General features: G+C 42.4%; 1 protein-coding gene across 2 annotated transcripts; it reads right to left on the bottom strand.

Annotated features, from left to right (window-relative positions):
• Window positions 1-549: 549 nt before the first annotated feature.
• On the bottom strand, window positions 550-17,066 carry LOC116312772 (sodium/bile acid cotransporter-like). Of its 2 annotated transcripts, none has more exons than XM_031730256.2 (8): window positions 17,029-17,066; window positions 11,548-11,772; window positions 8,115-8,201; window positions 6,771-6,883; window positions 6,092-6,296; window positions 2,717-2,895; window positions 2,369-2,569; window positions 550-831 (listed from the first exon to the last, which is right to left on the bottom strand). In XM_031730256.2, exons 2-7 carry the CDS (start codon window positions 11,734-11,736, stop codon window positions 2,488-2,490), a joined length of 855 nt encoding a protein of 284 aa, XP_031586116.2. In that variant the 5' UTR covers window positions 11,737-11,772; window positions 17,029-17,066; the 3' UTR covers window positions 550-831; window positions 2,369-2,487. The 2 variants fall into 2 exon arrangements, with proteins under 2 accessions (XP_031586116.2, XP_039454513.1); XM_039598579.1 differs by lacking the exon at window positions 17,029-17,066 and adding an exon at window positions 16,716-16,859.
• Between the last annotated feature and the right edge of the window lie 3,867 nt (window positions 17,067-20,933).

Here is a 20,933-nt window from a genome sequence, read left to right as displayed (position 1 = left end):
GGAAGAAGCCTCTAGCAGAACCAGGCTCTGGGAGGAGCGGTCATTTTCCATGACCAGCTGGATCTTTTGTTTTGTCCTCCTCCCCTCCACCCCAATCAATTGCAGGAGATGGATCTGCCTTCCTGTACCCGTGAGTACCTAGTGGAGTACCTGGGCATCATCCTATCCCAGGACAGTGATGGTCTATGTAGCTGTGGGTTGTCGAGCACCATCATGTTTACATCTAACCGTTCTGTGGGCACCACGACCTTGAGTTCTACTGAAAGTCTAAGGTGATCAAGGTGAACAGGAATGAAAACCGGACAGTGCTCTGTGGAGCTCACGCAGTGCATATCACAAACTCAGAGCTCTGCTCATCTCACATACTGCAGCCTGTAATGTAGTAATCCATGAGACGGTGGACGTGTTTCCTGGCATTTCCTCAGTGGTACTTATTGGTACTTAGTGGACAAGAGCTTGAAAAAACTTAAATGTACATAATGAATTTATTTTGAGTGGAAACTTTGTAATTGTATGATGTAGGAAAAAGATAGACTCATCAGATTTTTCAAAAATTTATTTAAAACTGGATTTTGTCTTCATTAGTGATTTATAACTGAAGTTACTAATACATTTACAGGTTTCAGATAATGATATTGTTTTATAATCAAGAAATACAGTTGCACATTTTTCTGTTTGTTCATTAAGCTGTAAGTAAGCTATTTTTGGTTACTTCATGTGGAGCCCCTTTGGTGAAACAGTTCACGTTAATAGAGACATATATGAGTGGCAATTGACATCACACATCAGACTCTTTCAGATCCCCTCCAGTGGCAGCAGCTTGGTAAGTTTCTGTGGGTCAGACAAGCAGATGCATTAACACAAACCAAGATTTGGCACGAAAGTTGCTCAACCTGTGGTTAAATGTGAAATCCTAAGGTTTGGTTATTCATCTGCCTAAACAAAACACAATCACAAAGTTATTCTTTGATTTGTTTTGGTGCCGTTTTGACAATTTTTTTGTGTGTAGAATGGAAAGCAAGAACAGGCAGCAGAGACTCTTAGCCAGAAACCTTTTTGTGGGCTCATTGGTGCTTGCAGTTTGTTACGACTCAGGTCATAATTTCGTGTATTGTCTTTGCTCGTCCACACCTGATGGTGGAATTGTTCATTTTCTCTGCTGCTTCTTTTTTTTCTTCCAACCAGGCTGTTGTGTTCAGTAATGTACTGTGTGTGTTCAAGTTCCTGTGACTAGAATAACTTAGTAAACTAGGTTTTCCTCCACTCCAACCCAACCAATCATGGCAGATAGCTGCCGCTCCCTAAGCCTGCTGAAGGTTTCTTCCTGTTAAACTAGAGTTTTTCCTTCCCACTGTGGCCAAGTGTTGCTCATAGGAGGGTCATTTGATTGTTGGGGGTTTCTCTGTATTATTGTAAAAACCTAGAATGTAATACCTTAATACATTTATATTATATATAATATACTAAGTGCCTTGAGGCATCTACTGTTATGATTTGGCTCTATATAAATAAAATTGGATTGAAATCAAATTAACCTGAATTTAAACTATTGAGAGTGCCAGATGTTAATAATAATTACTAATGCTTAAATGCAGAATGCCATAAATCTGCTTTTAACTGTCTCATACCTGTAACTGAGGCTCAAGTGTGCATTTATTGTGTGTTCGTCTCAGGTCAGAGTGGTGCAGTGTGCACTGTTGCCACATAGTAGGGCTTTTGTTCTTGTAGAGGCAGATATGAGGCACATAATGCTTTCGGTGATCAATGAGACCACTCAAAGGACTAACAATCAAAGCAAATACATTATTAATAATGAAATTATATAGAATAAATTACACTGTATCTAACGTGGCACCTTTTTAAAAGGTCAGTTTGGGTACCAGTACATGAGAGTATAATATTGTCATTAGTGGTTCTCCATAACCTACAACATGAAATGGTACAACAGGAGTACCTTAGAAGGCATCGCCATAAAGGTACAATAAAGTACTTTGGGGAGAATATATCTGTATTTTTTTTTTTTTTTGCTCTATACTTTGTGTAGTGTAAAAAGTACTGTTTCTTGAAATACAAAATTTAAAAGATGTTTAATCTAAAATATCTGAAATATAGCAACTGCAGTAATGCAAACCCTCCAATCTGAGATGCTGCAACCTGGATGTAGTTCAGTGAGTTAACCCAAACTTTGTTCTAGCATTGCCCACTTCAGATGTCCACACTATCCAAACCCACACTAGATCAAGTCCCAGTTGAATCTTTGTGAAATAACGACCAGCCAGACATCTGTAGACTCTTGTTTTTTTTTTTATCTTGTGTGATAAAAGGCTTGTGTTAAAATGTAACCTCTGAAACCTGCTGTTACTCTTACCTTTCTCATTTCTCTTAAACCTTTGGTAGCACCTAAACAGCATGATGATAATCGCCGCCTCCAACAACTGAAACACCAAGTAGACTGTCGGGAACAGATACAGAGGACCCACCACTTCTTCAGGGAAAGCTACCTTCAATATGGTTGTGCACAGCGGGACATTCTGACAGCCCGTTTCCATGGAAACGGTCCTCCGCCTCCCTGAAGGCATGGAAGGATATATATATATATATATATATATATATATATATATATATATATATATATATATATATATATATATATATATATATATATATACATACCTTAAAATATCCATTGATGACTGAATTAAACAAATTAACCTACCTGTGGATGAGTCTGAAGATCGAAGAGAAGGCGTATCCTAAGCAGTAGCCTATCAAAGGCATGAAACCAGCGATGGCGAAGAGCGAAGGAGACATCATAGTCAGGATGACATGTCCGCTTCCAACACCGATTAAGATCAAGGTCCCCACAAGAAACATCAGCATTATAATCATGCCTACCTAAGAACAACAAGACAGGACATAAATCAGTGTTTGACTTCTCTTCTGGTTCTGTGTTGCTCAAAAAAATCTGAGTATAGCATCAATTAAATTACACTTCTGGGATATTGATCTGGTCAGTTAAGTAGAGAGGGGGTTGTTAATCAGTTTCAGTGGCTTGGATGTTGATGACATCAACAACAGGTGAGCCAGAGATGCAAAAACCAGACAATGTTCAAAACCGGAATAGTTTCAAAGGTGGAGGCTGTTGAGATTTTGCCCTCCTCATCATGTCTGATTGATTTAAATTTCATTCAACTCAACTTAACTCAGTTCAGTTCAATTTTATTTATAGCTCCAAATCACAACAACAGTTGCCTCAAGACACTTTATATTATAAGGTAAAACCCTACAATAAGAGAAAACCCCAACAATGATATGACCCCCTATGACCAATCGCTTTGGTGATAGATGAAGTAAAAACGCCCTTTTAAAAGGAAGAAACCTCCGGCAAAACCAGGCTCAGAGAGGGACGTGTGTGAGAGGAGGAAAACAGGACAAAGACACACTGTGGAAGAGAGCCAGAGATGAATAATTAAATGCAGACTGGCGTATAAACACATAATGAGTTTAAAAGGTGAGTGAAGAAGAAACACTCATTGCATCAGGGGAAGCCTCAGCAGCTAAGACCTATTGAAGCATAACTAAGGGAGGATTCAGGGTCACCTGATCCAGCCCTAACTATATGCTTGAGCAAAAAGGAAAGTTTTAAGTCTAATCTTAAAAGTAGGGATAGTGTCTATCTCCTGAATCCAAACTGGATGCTCGTTCCACAGAAGAGGGCCTGAAAACTGCAGGCTCTGTCTCCCATTTTACTTTTAAATACCTTAGGGACCACAAATAGAATAGAATAGAATAGAATTCAACTTTATTGTCATTGCACATGTCACAGGTACAGGGCAACGAAATGCAGTTTGCATCCATCCAGAAAGTGCTTTAGCCGTGATATAGATATATTACAATAAAAAACCGCTAAATAGCAGATTCTGGAGAGACACTGAGCCTCGCGTTGTTCACGCGCCGCCATCACCAAATAAGCCTGCAGTCTGAGAGTGAAGGGTTCTATTAAGGTGATAGAGGTGATATTAAGGTGATCTTGTTAGACACCATAACAGCTGAGAAGATCATTGAAGCCACTCTTCCCGCCATCATGGACACTTATTGCACCCACTGCACCTGTAAAGCCACCAGCATTGTGGAGGACCTCACACACCCCTCACATACACTCTTCATCCTGCTGCCTTCTGGCAAGAGGTACCAGAGCATTCAAGCCCTCACTGCCAGACTGCAAAACAGTAACTTCCCCCAAGCTGTCAGACTCCTGAACACTCAGTGACTGGACTGACACACACACATGCACACCTTCATACACCACATTACTTTTTGCACAATACTCAGTCTTTTTCACATTTTTTTTGCACTGTTGTGCCTGTATCGTTCTGTTCTGCCAGGTGTTGTTTTGTTTTTTGCAGTTTTTGCACATTGCATTCTATGTAGTCCTGTGTTGATTGTCTGTTATATGTCACTGTGAAGGTTCTCAGTCATCCAGGTCATCGTAGTCTAAGGAGCTTGGAAAGAAAAGCGTCTGGACTTCTTTAGGTTGCTTGAAGACGTTTCACCTCTCATCCGAGAAGCTTCTTCAGTTCTAGGGTCAAATGGTGGAGAGTCCCAGATTTAAACCCCGTGGGAGTATCCCCCCAAAGAGGGACAAAAGGACCCCCTGATGATCCTCTACCTAATCACATGAGCCAAGGTATGAAAACGGGTGACCCTAGAACTGAAGAAGCTTCTCGGATGAGAGGTGAAACGTCTTCAAGCAACCTAAAGAAGTCCAGACGCTTTTCTTTCCAAGCTCCTTAGACTCTGTTATATGTCATATGTAACACCATGGTCTTGGAGGAACGTTGTCTCATTTCACTCTGTACTGTACCACTGCACATGGTTGGAATGACAATAAAGCAAATTGACTTGACTTGATTTCTAAGATTTTTAGGGCCCAGAACAATAAACTCAGTTTTATCTGAATTTAGATGCAGAAAATGACAGGTCATCCAGGTCTCTATGTCTTCAAGACATTCCTGCAGTTTAACTAATTTCTGTGTGTTTTCTGGCTTCATTGATAGATAAAGTTGGGTGTCATCTGTCCAGTGAAAATGAATGCTATGTCTTTAATGTTATTGTCTGTATAATGTAAACACAATTGGTTGTAGCACAGAACCCTGCACTGAGGTCCAGCAGGACAAGCACAGAGATGAGTCCACTGTCAGAGGCCATAAGAAGGTCATTTGTTACCTTCATTAATGGCTTTTCAGTACTGTAATGAGCTCTGAAACCTGACTGAAACTCTTCAAATAAACAATTTTTTCTGCAGATTAGAAAATAGCTGTTTTACAACTACTCTTTCATGAAGTTTTGAGAGAAAAGGAAGGTTTGACATTGGCCTATAACTTGATAAGGCAGCTGAGTCAAGTGTTGGCTTCTTAAGTAACGGTTTAACTACTGCAGGTTTGGAGGCCTGTGGTATGCAACCAGTTAATAGGCCCTGTCAAGGAGAGCTGGGCAGGGCCTTAGAAGGTCCTTAACCCATCAACAGGATAGGTAACTCCTTTGTGCAAGAAGGAACAGGATGAGCACTGTCAGAGCCCTAAAAAATTCTGTGAATGTCTCTTTCATAAGGGTGGTCTGAGGGCCAGTTGTCCTCTAGTGGGCCTTGTACTCATTCCCTGACACTGGAGAATCCATGCCAAACATGCTGCCTGTAATATTGTTTAGTATGGTGGTGGGTCAGTGATGGTCTGCAGAAGCATATCAAAGTGACGCACAGACCTCTACAGGCTAGGCAACGGCTCTCTGACTGCCATTAGGTATCATTAGGAATTATTTGAGTTTAGAGAAAGATGTTTAGACTTGTTTGAAAACAAAGTTATTCAGTTTCTCTGTGTCAAGTTAAGAAAAAAATCAGCAAATTCTAGAATTTGTAAGATGATGTAATCTACAGGTTTTGCATTTTGTTTGGGTTTTTTTTTGTTAAACAAATATTTAAAACATGAGTCATTGAAGTCTTTATTTGCCATTCCTGTACCAACTGACTAATCAATACTGTTAATCAGTTTTAGTGATCTGTCTGACCTTCATTCTCTTGTCAGTATGCACAAACCTTTGTGAACCTCTTCGAGTACTGCGGCCTGTAGGTCTTGATGCCGATGCCGATGCTGCACGGGACAAGGATCAATACCAACGATAACATAATTTCACCATAAGGGACAGCGTTCCGCACGCTGGGGAAACCCTGGCAGTAGATGAAGAGCAGGAGAGGCATCATACCCAGAGCCAACATTGTGGAGCAGGAAGTCATCACGATGCTGGAGAAGACAAGGGTGAGACAAATACTTTGCTTTAGTCTGAGCTATGGAAACTAGCCTTTCTGAAATAAAAATTACATCTGATTCTCACGGACTTCATGACTTCCATATCCCCTGTATTTTGCTGACCCTATTTACCCTTCTCATAACTGCACAACACTAAAAGTGTCCCTGTCAGCATGATGTTCAGAAAATTTACTAGAGATATTCCTGCTTCCAGGAATATTCCACTGACCTGCTGGACATCAGGTAGAGATATGTCAAAATCTAACTGAACTGTCTGAATTGTGCTTGTCTTGGTGTTATATTCGAAAACTGCACAGGCATTTATATTGTGAGAAAGTTCGCAAACACAATCGAGTGGTATAACTGTTGTGAAGTTTTCTGCCTGAGCATTAATCACTTCAAATTACATTTTTAGCTTTTTTTTTGTCATTATAAATGTATTACAACTACATAACTTCCCATGTGTACCTGAGGTTCATGTCCCCATGTATAGCCAGAGCCATGGAGTTGGAGAAAATTCCTCCAGGACAGCAGCCACATACCAGAACAACCACACCTGTTATATCACTCAACTGGAACCCCTGTAACACAAAATCCCAATAACCTCTTGCAGGATGCTGTAAATACCAGTAACAATGTCTAATAGTCTAAAACACAATGTCTGGTGTCAATTATACACTGGTACATCAACACAAATTCAATTATACTGGGCAACTTTTGTCATGTGCCTTGGGAGTGTCTGGGAGGTGTTCCTGTTTGTTAGAGGAGTTCCAGATTTCCGTCCTCTGGGGTGGAGTTTCCAGCACCTCACCTGCTCCTCGTTTCAACAGCAATCAGCAGTAGGGTTCTTAAACCAGCGCCGCCTACCACTCTCCACCAGTTTGTCCAGCTACTGTTGTGGTAACTCTGCCTCCTTGTGATCAAGTTCATGCTCATCTGTCCCAGGTTTAACGTTGCCTTACTGTTCTCAGTTCTATCAGATTCATTTCCTGCCGTGTGACTCTTCAGCGCTTGTCCTGTTCGATTCTACTACATCAGTCAGTCTACAAACCATAGGGTTCACACTCACCACGCTCCTTGCCCTGCCTTCCTGCCTGTCATGGCTCGCTTGGATTTTCCTCACTCTGGACCTCCTGGAAACCATACCGTCTCCTCTCATGTGCCCACCTGCCATGAATCTGCCTGATTGCCAGTTTGCCTGAGCTGAGTTGAGTAACACTTGTCAGTACAGCTCCGTTAACCTCTGTTTTCCATGTGAAGTTCTAGTCTGTTCTAACTACGTTTCCTTGTATATAAATCCCTGGACCCATCCCCGTTTCCTGATCTGTTCCCCTGAGTCTGGCAGTGAGGTGTGGAGTGAATGTGAGCCTGAGTGCTGAAGAGGAGTGTGAAACTGGAGAGTCAGGGGCGGACTTGTGGCCTGTGTTTTTTGGACCTGTTTCCCTTCCATCCCTGGATCCCTAGAAATCTCAGTCCCGTGCACTGTAAATAGTTTCACTTGGTGTGATTGTTAATAAACTTGTGACTTTTATTCTAAATTCATCTGGTCTGCACCTGAGTCTGTTCCACTCTTCTGACAGTTGAATTTAAAATCATTTTCCTCACATAAAAAATCTGTTTTTGGTTCTTCTTTTTGGTTAACACAGTGTAATTTTCACATTTTTTATTATGAATCCCTGTAAAAAGATTTTTGTGGGGAACACAAATCATAAATCACTGTCTGTATTTGTAACTTTGTAACTTTGCAAAGACAAATGTGTATTATTTATACTGCATGTTAGTAATCTTATTTAACTTTACATAAATACCAACCTTAACTAAGCAAAAGGCTGTAAGAGGCATGATCCCATACTGGGCCGTAGCTGCAATAGCCAACCCCTTAGGTTTCATGATGTAATTCTGTAAACAGAAGAAGTTAGCAAAATTGATCATAAATTTACCAAAAATGTATCATGCCACTGTGTTTATATTAATATGAACATGGCGGCATGTCTTCCCCTTCTCTCTCTGCCCCCACTTTCCTGTCCTTTCTTCACTGAGTCTATCCAATAAAGCAGAAAAAGGCCAAATGAAATATATATTTAAAAAAAACTAAGATTACTATAAAAAAGTGCATTTTAATTGAAAAAGGTAAACTTTCATATATTCTGTATTTATTACAATAGGTAATGTTCAGAAATCCAGTATCTCAAAATATTTCTATATTTTATTCCAGTTTGAGTAAATTACTCAAATTATGAATTCTTTGTTCCATCCATCCATCCATCCAACCATCCACTTATTTTCTGCTGCTTATCCAGGTTCAGGTCATGGGGCAGCAGTCGGAGCAAAGAAGCATAGTCTTGCCTCACCCTGGCCACCTTTTCTGGCTCATTTGGGGGACACTGAGCCATTACAAAGGCAGCTGAGAGATATAATCTCTCCACTGAGTCCTGGGTCTGCCACAGACCCTCATCCCAAAACGGACATGCCCAAAATACCTGACCTAGAAAGTAACCATGAGGCACCCTTGTCAGATACCCAAAACATCACAACTAGCTCCTTTCGATGTGTGGGAGCAGCGCTGCTACTCCAAGTCCCTTTTGATTGGCTGAGCGTCTTACCCTGTCGCTAAAGGAAAACTCAGTCACCCATTTGTATCCTTGACCTCATTCTTTTTGAGTCATTACCCATAGCTTGTGACCATGGGTGAGGGTTAAACAAAGATTAACTAGTAAATTGACAGCTTCACTTTTATGCTTAGCACAGAATGTGCCAACCTGAAGAGAGAGGTATCCGTGAGGCCAATTTAGACTACAAGAGAAAGACCGAAGAACACCTAGACAGCAACAAAGGCAAACAGGTGTGGATGGTATTCAGCACCTTACCAATTAGAGGAATAACTTCGGAGCTGTGAGAGGATTGCCTCCAGGGTACGGCCCCAGTAACCCTGTCCCGGGTAGGGTAGAATGGACCCCTGTATCAAGTATAAGGGTATACTTGATACAGGGTTTGTCTGAACAAAAACAGAATCAAATCGACTTTATCAATTGTAAACGGTATAACTTTAAGGTTTTTACTTTACAATATAAAGTGCCCTGAGGCAACAGTTGTTGTGATTTGGCACTATAAAATAAAATTGAATTGAAAATCCAAATTCAGCTAAATACCAGGAGATTTTAGAGGACTTTGAGCTTCAATCTGTTGACAATCTTTATGGAGATGTAGAGTTCTTTTTCTAACAGGACTTATTACCTGCACGCAGAAATAAAACTGATAATTTTTATGATGACCATTTTATTAGGCTACTTTGCTTGGCTGGTCATCCAACTCTCTTGGGTGAATCCTACATAGAATCTATGGGGTGTTGTCAAGAGGAGGAGGAAAAAAACCAAAGCAAAATTACAGGTGAGCTGAGGTCCATTATCAAATCATCATAGCACTTCAGGAGTGCCACGATGCACTAATTAATGGAAGACCCAAGCAGAGTGTATGAATCACGAACTGTTCCAGAAGTTGCAAATAATTTGCTGACTGCTCTTAGGTAATGGTATAGTATTTTGAGACACTGGATTTGTGATTAGTATCCCTCCCTTTGGAGGTTTTCTAGGCATGCCCACCTGGAAATCACTGGAGAAATTATCTACAACAGGTAAAATAAGCATTTCTAAGTAAATATATTTCTAAAGGTGCTACTGACATGAAATTCTCATCAGATGCTAACAACCCATCCAATCCACACATGCAAAGAAATCCAACCATAGATGTCCATTAATTAAGTTATGTATAGTAATGAGAAATGACACAGGGAAAAAGTATCAAACGCGCTTACTGAAATGCATTTAATATTTCGTACAGAAGTCTTTGTTGGTGATGACAGCTTCTACATGCATTCTGTATGGAGAAACTAGTCGTGTGGATTGGTCAGGTGTGATTTTTGCCATTCTTCCACACAAATGGTCTTCAGATCCTGAAGGTTCAGTGGGCCCCTTCTATGAACTCTGAGCTTCAGCTCTTACCACAGATTTTCAGTTGGATTCAAACCAGGTGACTTGTTGGGCCATTCTAGCAGCTTTATTTTCTTTCTCTGAAACCAACTGAGTTTCAGAGAAAGAAACTCAGTTTCCTTGGATCTGTGTTTAAGGATCACTGTCTTGCTGAAACGTCCACCCTTCATCATTCATCATCCTGGTAGATGGCAGCAGATTGTTATCAAGAATGTCTCGGTGCATTTTTCCATTCATCTTCAATTATATGAAGGTTGCTAGTACTGTATGCTGAAAAACAGTCCCACTCCATGATGTTCCCACCTTCAAACTTCACTGTCGGTATGCTGATTTTGGGGTAATGTGTAGTGCCTTTTGACCTTCAAACATGGTTTTGGTCTCACCTGACCAGATTACATTCCCCCAATATTTCACATACATGTCTAAATGCAGTTTAGCAAACTTTAAACACGCTTTAACATGCTTTCTCTTCAGTAATGGAGTCTTGCGTGCTGAGGTATGTATGGTGTGCATACAAACCATGGCAGTTGAGTGTTTTACTTCTTTTCTTTGAAACAATTGTGCCTGCTGATTCCAGGTCCTTCTGTTGCTCTCCACAAGTGGACCTTGGCTGTTGGTCTTGAACTCTTCTGATATTTCTTCTCACTGGTCTGTCTGGTAGCACCTGGTCATGTGCGGTTTATGGTGAAATGATGTTCTTTCCACTTCCAGATTATGGCCCAACAGTGCTACACTGGAACCTTTAGTAGTTTAAACATTTTTCTGTAACTAATGCCATCACTATGATTTGCAACAATAAGGCTGCGAAGGTCTTGAGAAATCTTGTTGGTTTTACCCTTGATCTGATGTTTATTGTGTGGTAATGAGACACCTTTTTAGAGGCTATCAGTTGGGACTAAACCAACTGAAATAAATTTGCATTAAGCAGCAGGATTGCTTTCTATTTACTGATTTCAGTTGGCTACTTTTTTCCCTGCGTCATTTCTCATGAATGGATCAAATGGTTTTCTACCAACATCTGGTGAGAATTTCACATCAACCATATTTACTTCGAAAAAATGGTGATGTTCATTACGTATTTTATCCATTATATTTCAACATGGCCAGCAATTCCTTGCAGGAACTGGAATGTGTTGTCAGGGATACGGACATTTGCAAAATCCTGCTTACGTGTAATTTTTTCAGGCTTTGTCACAATACTTTTTTTTGCATATACACAAATCACATATACATTCGCATTCACTGCTGATCTTGGTCACCTTGATCTTAGACACCTCCATGGTGCATCCAAGTGAAACCATGGTGATGATGATTATGATTGTAAACATTACTGTAATGACATTGCCAATCACTGGGTCCACAGCAGGATGGTAAACCCAGGTGGTGTTTGCAGCCGTCATGTTGCGCCACAAATCTTGATGAGAGGTAAGGTTTGCTGTGTTTTTCATGGTGCCTTCAAATCAGAAGAAACACGAGGTCCTGAGCTGTGAGTGAAAAACCAAAGATGGACATGAAGAAGGTCAGAGAGCAGAGTAAGAGTTAAGCAGAATACCAGCATCTTTGTTTGTTTAAATTCTGTGTTCAGATTAACTTTTATCCTTAAACTTAAACACTGCGATTGAGCTAGCGGGCCACGCTACATTCAGAGCGGACAGGAACAAAGAGTCCGGTAAGAAACGCGGGGGAGGTCTGCTAGTGTTTGTAAACAATAACTGGTGCACCAACAACACAGTTAAAGTCGTTCACTGCTGCCCAGACATAGAATACATGATGGTTCAGTGCAGACCCTTCTACTTGCCGAGAGAGCTCACAGCGATCACAATAATAGCAGTTTATGTGCCGCCGCAAGCTAATGCTAAGTCAGCCATGGAGCTACTCCAGCGCTCCATTAATAAACAGCTAACAACGCACCCGGACTGCGCTGTGATCGTGGCAGGAGATTTTAACCACGCAAACCTGAAATCTGTCCTGCCTGGATTCTTTAAAAACGTGAGCTTTCCGACAAGGGAAAACAACACACTAGACCAGGTCTACACCAACATCCCAGATGCTTACAAGGCCACCCCCCTGCCTCATCTCGGACTCTCTGATCATCTCTCTCTGTCCCTGACCCCTGCTTATAAACCTCTAATTCAAAGACAAAAACCATCTGAAAAATCAGTAAGAGTGTGGACCGCGGAAGCCACCACGGCCCTACAAGACTGTTTTGATAACACGAATTGGAGTGTATTTGCAGAAGGATCAGACTTGGAGGGCCACACATCTGCCGTACTCTCATACATCAGCTTCTGTACTGAGAGCGTAACAACAACAAAGACTGTTAAAGTGTTCCCGAACCAGAAGCCATGGCTCAACAGTGAGGTGAGAGCCCTACTAAGAGCACGTGACAGCGCCTTCAAATCAGGAGACCAACAAGTCTACAAAGAGGCACGCCAATCTCTGGTTAAAGGCATAAAAGAAGCCAAGCGCAAATACAAACAGCGCATCGAGGAACACTTTAACACAAAGAACTCCAGAAACATGTGGCAGGGGATCAAGACACTCACTGGCTACAAAGACAGTTGCACACAAACCAACTCCCCAGACATCACCTTACCTGATACCCTAAACCATTTCTTCGCCCGCTTTGACCAAGAAAACAGGGACACCATCACCCATCCTGCCATTACAGAGAGGGACGACGCTCCCATCCAGCTGGAGCAGCACCAGGTCAGAGCCAGACTGCGCAGAGTCAACGCGAGGAAAGCAGCTGGTCCTGACGGTGTAGCCGGTAGAGTGCTTAAAGCATGTGCAGACCAACTAGCAGAGGTTTTCACCACCATCTTCAACCTCTCACTGCTACAGTCTGTAGTACCATCCTGCCTTAAGTCAGCCACCATTGTTCCAGTGCCCAAGAAGAACACAGTGAGCTGCTTGAATGACTATCGTCCAGTTGCTTTAACACCCATAATTGCCAAATGTTTGAACAGCTCATCATGTCACACATTAAAGCTGCCATCCCTGCAAACCTCGATCCACACCAGTTTGCATACAGGGCAAACAGGTCGACAGAGGATGCCATAATAACAGCTCTTCACACAGCCCTCACACACCTGGACTGTAGTAACACCTATGTGAGAATGCTATTTGTGGACTTCAGCTCTGCCTTCAATACAGTTCAACCCCACAAACTGGTTAATAAACTAAGCAACTTAGGACTCAGCAGCTCACTGTGCAGCTGGATACTGGACTTCCTGAGCAACAGACCCCAGAACGTAAGAATGGGAGAGCACACCTCCTCCACCCTCATTCTGAATGTGGGTGTCCCACAGGGGTGTGTCCTCAGTCCCTCTTATACTCACTTTTCACCCATGACTGTTCACCAATCCACACCAGTAACACCATTATAAAATTTGCTGATGACACCACTGTCATAGGACTGATCGACAACAACGGTGATTCAGCCTACAGAGAGGAGGTTCAGCATCTGAAGCAATGGTGTGACGACAACAACCTGCATCTGAACACAGCCAAGACCAAGGAGATGGTAATCGACTTCAGAAGAACAAAGCGATCTGAGCACTCTACCCTCTACATTGATGGGGAGGAGGTAGAAAGGGTAGAAAGCTTTAAGTTCCTCGGAGTCCACATCTCGGCCGACCTTACCTGGTCCACAAACATCTCCCACCAGGTAGGGAAAGCACAACAAAGGCTGTACTTCCTCAGGAAACTACGTCAGGCTCAATTACCCCAAAGACTGCTAGTAAACTTCTACCGCTCCACCATTGAGAGCCTTCTGACTTACTGCTGCACACTCTGGTTCAACTGCTGCACTGCGGAGGACAAGAGGAAACTGCAGCGGTGGTGAGGGCAGCAGAGCGGGCAATCGGCACTTCACTAACTCCCCTCAGAGACATCTATACTGGCAGACTTCAGCAGAAAGCCAGCATCATCATTAAAGACCCTCGCACCCTGGACACTCACTTTTTCCCCCTTCCCTCTGGTAAACGCTACAGGTCCATCAGGTCGAAGACAAACAGACTCAACAGAAGTTTTTACCCACAGGCTGTCAAACATGCCCTACCTCCACCCTGATTGGAGGATAACTGCACTGCCAACACTCATGGACATTACACCTTATTTATAAATCGTATTTCTGTTTATACTTCAATGCAAACAACACCCCTACCTCTTTAAACTGTATTTATTATAACATTATTTAGTATAGTTCCAACAGCACCCCCACCCCCACCCCCACTCAATGTGCAATATCACTGATCACACTGCACCTCTCAATGCACCTGCTAGTTAGATGGCATGTATGTGTATGTATATAGATGTAAGCGTGTATGTGGAAATATGTGTGTGTATGCATGTACGGATGCAAATATGTATATATACATATATGTATGTATGTGCGTGTATGTTTGCAGGTGTATGTATAACTTGTACATATCTTTCTTGTGTAAATGTAAATTTGTCATTGTGTAAATACTTACGCTATTGTGTACTTCACACACATGGAGAGATGCCAAACTGCCTTTCACTGTTCTTGTAACAGTGACAATAAAAAGCTATTCTATTCTATTCTATTCTATTCTATTCTTAGTGACGAAAACTTCTGTAGCAGGAAGTTCACACTCTGTCTTATTGAGGTATGCTTATGATATAGAATCTGAGCTGTGGTAAGATAATTTTCAGATACAATTTGTTGAATTGTATTTAAGTAATAGAACCTAAAGAAGCCAACAAATTGCTGAAATAAATGTAGAAAACTCGTGTATATGTACTTTATATTTGTTGTGCTTGGTTTAATGTTCTGTCAAAGCTGTTATATGTTACAGCACTGTAGTAAAGAATATTCAATACAGAGAATGATTTCACTTTAATTTGTCCAATAATAAAAGAAATAAAGCCACTTTAAAATCTCTGTGTGCTCTCTGTAAGAGTGTCACACCTGAAGGCCCTCTAAGAACTTTGTGCTCAAATTGATCGAGTTTAAAGTTTAACAGCTGACACTTTGGGAATGAAACAACAACTGTAACAGTACACTCTGGACTACTTAAAACATATCTCATACTAGGATTAACTGGTTTCTGAAGCACTGGTCTTCTACCTTTTCCTCGGGACCTGTGTTGACTGAGGCAGAAAGCCCGTGTTAATAAAAAAGGTTGATAACTGGAGGTTTTAAGGAAAGCACTTTATAATATGGCTCGCAACTAAGGGGGAAATTCCTGCAATTAAATGGAATTTCAAAGTGTTACATTTAAAATTATAATGTAATTGCACTTAAATACTTAAACGTAGGCAGACCAGAATAAAGGGTTATGGTTTTACAGGAACAAGGAAATAATAATACTGTAAGTAAACTTAAGTCGTGCATAAGTAATTTGATGTATTCTCTAATTTCATGGTAATTTTGCAGAAAAACAAACAATATTTTCCTATCTTACTCTAAAAATATGTTGTATTTTCCAGGGTGTTGGTCATATTATGAAATGCATTCATTTGACCTTTTACATCATTTTTTTAAACATCTGTATTTAATATTCATTACACTGATGTGCATGTGATAAGGACTGCTTTCCCTTACCAATATTTAAGAAAAACTTAATACCAACAAAATTTGCAGGCTCATGATCTTATAATGATGGAGCCAAGTCTAATTTAATTTGTTTGTTTGTTTTTTACAATCACTGTTCATAAAGGAGGGTCTCCTTTCATGTAAGAAACCAGCAATGTTACTCTGCTCCATTATACAGCCCACATCTCGTAAATTATGACGCATTTACAAGTTGAAACAACAACAGTAAGATGGGGGGATTTTCCACAAAATTAACAAGACATTGTGCAATACTTAAAATTACTTACAGTTTAATTTGTCTCCTTTCCTTAGACTACCCAGAATTTAGACACCACATAAAATTAATTGCACTACAAGAATTTTGCCAGCTTTGAAAATCATAGTTACATGTGCTGCAAACTGTCAAAATTTGAAATGTCTTCAAGTTCCTTTGCAACTTTTTCCAGACATAAGTGGTGCTGTAAACTCAGATTTCGCTTCCTAATGTGAAGACATGATAGATTATGGTAAGGTTGGCTGTGTGAAAATGTTCAAGAAAAGAAGTCAAGATGATCATGCGGAACAAGCTGATATTTCAGTAAAAGTAATTTTAGGAATGGCGCTGAGTTAATTTAAGCTAGAAACAGAACATGTCCTGCAGGAATTTAATTCAAGTGATTTAAAAGTTCACTTTCTTTACCATTTCTAACTGATCGCTAACATACATACATACTGTGCACATACACTGAATCTTTTCTTGACTTTCAACACTTGGGTACAACATGTTTAACATTTTTAACTAATGCTTAACTAAACAATGCATATTCCTCACTGGAAGCTACTTAAATCTGGTTAATCTGTGCATTACTGAGAAAAAACACGCACCATTTAATTGTTTCAAACTTCACACTCCTTTGTCCAAATGCTGTGTGCACACAAATTGCTTTCACAAGATTGCACATTTGTGTTTTCTACTCTGCTGCATGAAAAAAAAAAAAAAACTACAGCCCACCAATGCTTCATAAAAGAGTCAAGACTGACTTCTGGAGTTTGCTGCAGGTGAGAATTGCACACCTAAACCTAATAGTCATTCTGCAGAAAGCCAAAAAAAGAAAAAATGAGAAACATCCTCAAGATGATTTTCAAGAAATAAACAGTTGACAGATATGTTTACAGGTGCATTCAATGCTTGGTTTACCTTTTAGATCAGATTCTTCCTATGCTCTGCTCTCGTCGCTTTGTCATATAATGAACTCCTTTTGTGTTGACGCTTGTTTTATATGATTCAAATGACACATGGAGGCCTTTGGTTGTCCAGAGGTGCCATCTAGTGCACAGCTGACTTCAGCACCTGCAGAGGAGACCATCCTCCTCCAAATAAAACTAAAATAAAATAGAATATTGTATTACAATAGCACTACAAGACACTTTATTTTAGTTTTCAAATAATGCATCATCAACTTAGAAATAATTTATTCATCTCAGAACATATATGGTGTTCCGACCACAAGTAATCTACATATTGTGTTTGGTATCTGTACAGCTGGAGTGGTTTGTGTGTGTGCTGTGCTTGGATATTATATGTGAGGTCATGAGTGGAAATCACGATCTATTGAAAGCTCCCGCGGCTTGCCTGTCATTGATTGTGTTCGAATCCTTGTGTTTACCCCAAAACCTCCTATTCTTGTCTATTCTTTTTTTTAAATTTTGTCTTTTTCAATAACAAATCGGGCAATTGAAGGTTTTTCTGTAACTTTTGACTACAGACAGAGATAAATTAAATGTATGATTCAAGGAGTAAATCAGGCCTTCAAGTCCAATTTTTGTCACCACTATTTACTGTGTTTTTATTACTAAATTGTGACATCCTCTGCAAAATGTTATATATATATGTATAAAAACACCCAGCACGCCCCCTACGGGCGGTTTATCCTTCAAGCTCGGGTCCTCTACCAGAGGCCTGGGAGCTTGAGGGTCCTGCGCAGTATCTTAGCTGTTCCCAGGACTGCGCTCTTCTGGACAGAGATCTCCGATGTTGTTCCCGGGATCTGCTGGAGCCACTCGCCTAGCTTGGGAGTCACCGCACCTAGTGCTCCGATTACCACGGGGACCACCGTTACCTTCACCCTCCACATCCTCTCGAGCTCTTCTCTGAGCCCTTGGTATTTCTCCAGCTTCTCGTGTTCCTTCTTCCTGATATTGCTGTCATTCGGAACCGCTACATCGATCACTACGGCCGTCTTCTCCTGTTTGTCTACCACCACTATGTCCGGTTGGTTAGCCACCACCATTTTGTCCGTCTGTATCTGGAAGTCCCACAGGATCTTAGCTCAGTCATTCTCCATCACCCTTGGGGGCATCTCCCATTTTGACCTCGGGACTTCCAGGTTATACTCGGCACAGATGTTCCTGTACACTATGCCGGCCACTTGGTTATGGCGTTCCATGTATGCCTTGCCTGCTAGCATCTTGCACCCTGCTGTTATGTGCTGGATTGTCTCAGGGGCATCTTTACACAGCCTGCACCTGGGGTCTTGCCTGGTGTGATAGACCCCAGCCTCTATGGATCTTGTACTCAGAGCTTGTTCTTGTGCTGCCATGATTAGTGCCTCTGTGCTGTCTTTCAGTCCAGCTTTGTCCAGCCACTGGTAGGATTTCTGGATATCAGCCACCTCCTCTATCTGCCGGTGGTACATACCGTGCAGGGGCCTGTCCTTCCATGATGGTTCCTCGCCTTCCTCCTCTTTCTTGGGTTTCTGCTGCCTGAGGTATTCACTGAGCACTCGGTCAGTTGGGGCCATCTTCCCAATGTATTCTTGGATGTTCGTTGTCTCATCCTGGACTGTGGTGCTGACACTCTGAGTATATATATATATATATATATATATATATATATACTTCTTACACCCAGCACGCCCCTGCGGGCGGTTTATCCTTCAAGCTCGGGTCCTCTACCAGAGGCCTGGGAGCTTGAGGGTCCTGCGCAGTATCTTAGCTGTTCCCAGGACTGCGCTCTTCTGGACAGAGATCTCCGATGTTGTTCCCGGGATCTGCTGGAGCCACTCGCCTAGCTTGGGAGTCACCGCACCTAGTGCTCCGATTACCACGGGACCACCGTCACCTTCACCCTCCACATCCTCTCGAGCTCTTCTCTGAGCCCTTGGTATTTCTCCAGCTTCTCGTGTTCCTTCTTCCTGATATTGCTGTCATTCGAACTGCTACATCGATCACTACAGCCGTCTTCTTCTGTTTGTCTACCACCACTATGTCCGGTTGGTTAGCCACCACCATTTTGTCCGTCTGCATCTGGAAGTCCCACAGGATCTTAGCTCGGTCATTCTCCACCACCCTTGGGGGCATCTCCCATTTTGACCTCGGGACTTCCAGGTTATACTCGGCACAGATGTTCCTGTACACTATGCCGGCCACTTGGTTATGGCGCTCCATGTATGCCTTGCCTGCTAGCATTTTGCACCCTGCTGTTATGTGCTGGATTGTCTCTGGGGCATCCTTACACAGCCTGCACCTGGGGTCTTGCCTGGTGTGATAGACCCCAGCCTCTATGGATCTTGTACTCAGAGCTTGTTCTTGTGCTGCCATGATTAGTGCCTCTGTGCTGTCTTTCAGTCCAGCTTTGTCCAGCCACTGGTAGGATTTCTGTATATCAGCCACCTCCTCTATCTGCCGGTGGTACATACCGTGCAGGGGCCTGTCCTTCCATGATGGTTCCTCGCCTTCCTCCTCTTTCTTGGGTTTCTGCTGCCTGAGGTATTCACTGAGCACGCTGTCAGTTGGGGCCATCTTCGTGATGTATTCGTGGATGTTTCTTGTCTCATCCTGGACTGTGGTGCTGACACTCACCAGTCCCCGGCCCCTTCCTTCCGCTTAGCGTACAACCTCAGGGTGCTAGACTTGGGGTGAAACCCTCCATGCATGGTAAGGAGCTTTCTTGTCTTGATGTCAGTGGCTTCTATCTCCTCCTTTGGCCAGCCTATTACCCCAGCAGGGTACCTGATCACGGGCAGGGCGAGGTGTTGATGGCCCGGATCTTGTTCTTACCGTTCAGCTGACTCCTCAGGACTTGCCTGACCCTCTGCAGGTACTTGGTGGTTGCAGCTTTCCTAGCGGCCTCTTCATCGTTCCCATTCGCCTGTGGGATCCCCAGGTACTTGTAACTGTCCTCTATGTCTGCAATGTTGCCTTCTGGTAGTTCAATCCCTCAGTTCTGACTACCTTCCCTCTCTTTGTTACCATCCGACTACACTTCTCCAGCCCGAATGACATTCCAATGTCATTGCTGTATAGCCTGGTAGTGTGTATCAGTGAATCGATGTCTCGTTCACTCTTGGCATACAGCTTGATGTCATCCATGTACAGGAGGTGGCTGACAACCGCTCCGTTCCGTAGTCGGTATCCGTAGCCAGTCTTGTTGATGATCTCACTGAGGGGTTCAGGCCTATGCAGAACAGCAGTGGGGACAGAGCATCTCCTTGGTAGATCCCGCACTTGATGGTGACTTGTGCTATGGGCTTGGAGTTGGCCTTTAGTGTTGTGTGCCACATTCCCATTGAGTTCCTGATGAAGGCTCTTAGGGTCCTGTTGATCTTGTACAATTCTAGGCATTCCAGTATCCAGCTGTGGGGCATTGAGTCATAGGCCTTCTTGTAATCAATCCAGGCTGTGCACAGGTTGGTCAGTCTGGTCTTGCAGTCTCGGCTGACTGTTCTGTCTACCAGTAGCTGGTGTTTTGCGCCTCTGGTATTCTTGCCAATCCCTTTCTGTGCCCCGCTCATGTATTGACCCATGTGCCTGTTCATCTTAGCCGATATGATGCCTGACAGGAGCTTCCATGTAGTACTGAGGCAGGTTATTGGTCGGTAGTTGGATGGGACCGGTCCCTTCTTGGGGTCCTTGGGGATCAGGACCGTCCGACCTTGGTTAGCCATTCCGGTGTCTCTCGTTAACTAGCAGCTGGTTCATTTGTGCTGCCAGACGCCGTGGAGTGCAGTCAGCTTCTTCAGCCAGTAGGCGTGAACCATGTCGGGCCCTGGTGCTGTCCAACTCTTCATACTGGAGACCCTTTCTTGGATGTCTGCCACTGTG

This window comes from Oreochromis aureus, linkage group 15 (assembly GCF_013358895.1).
Source record: "Oreochromis aureus strain Israel breed Guangdong linkage group 15, ZZ_aureus, whole genome shotgun sequence".
In the NCBI taxonomy this organism is placed as follows: domain Eukaryota; kingdom Metazoa; phylum Chordata; class Actinopteri; order Cichliformes; family Cichlidae; genus Oreochromis; species Oreochromis aureus.
Note: the sequence above shows the minus strand (reverse complement) of the source record. Positions and strands in the feature narration are given on the sequence as shown.

Excerpts from the sequence above, each read along its gene's own strand:
- LOC116312772 (XM_031730256.2), bottom strand. The coding sequence starts at position 11,736 with ATGAAAAACACAGCAAACCTTACCTCTCATCAAGATTTGTGGCGCAAC. Across the intron at positions 6,884-8,114 it reads CAGCCTTTTGCTTAGTTAAG|GGGTTCCAGTTGAGTGATAT; the intron begins GTTGGTATTTAT and ends TTTGTGTTACAG. Across the intron at positions 2,570-2,716 it reads ATCTTCAGACTCATCCACAG|GGAGGCGGAGGACCGTTTCC; the intron begins GTAGGTTAATTT and ends CCATGCCTTCAG.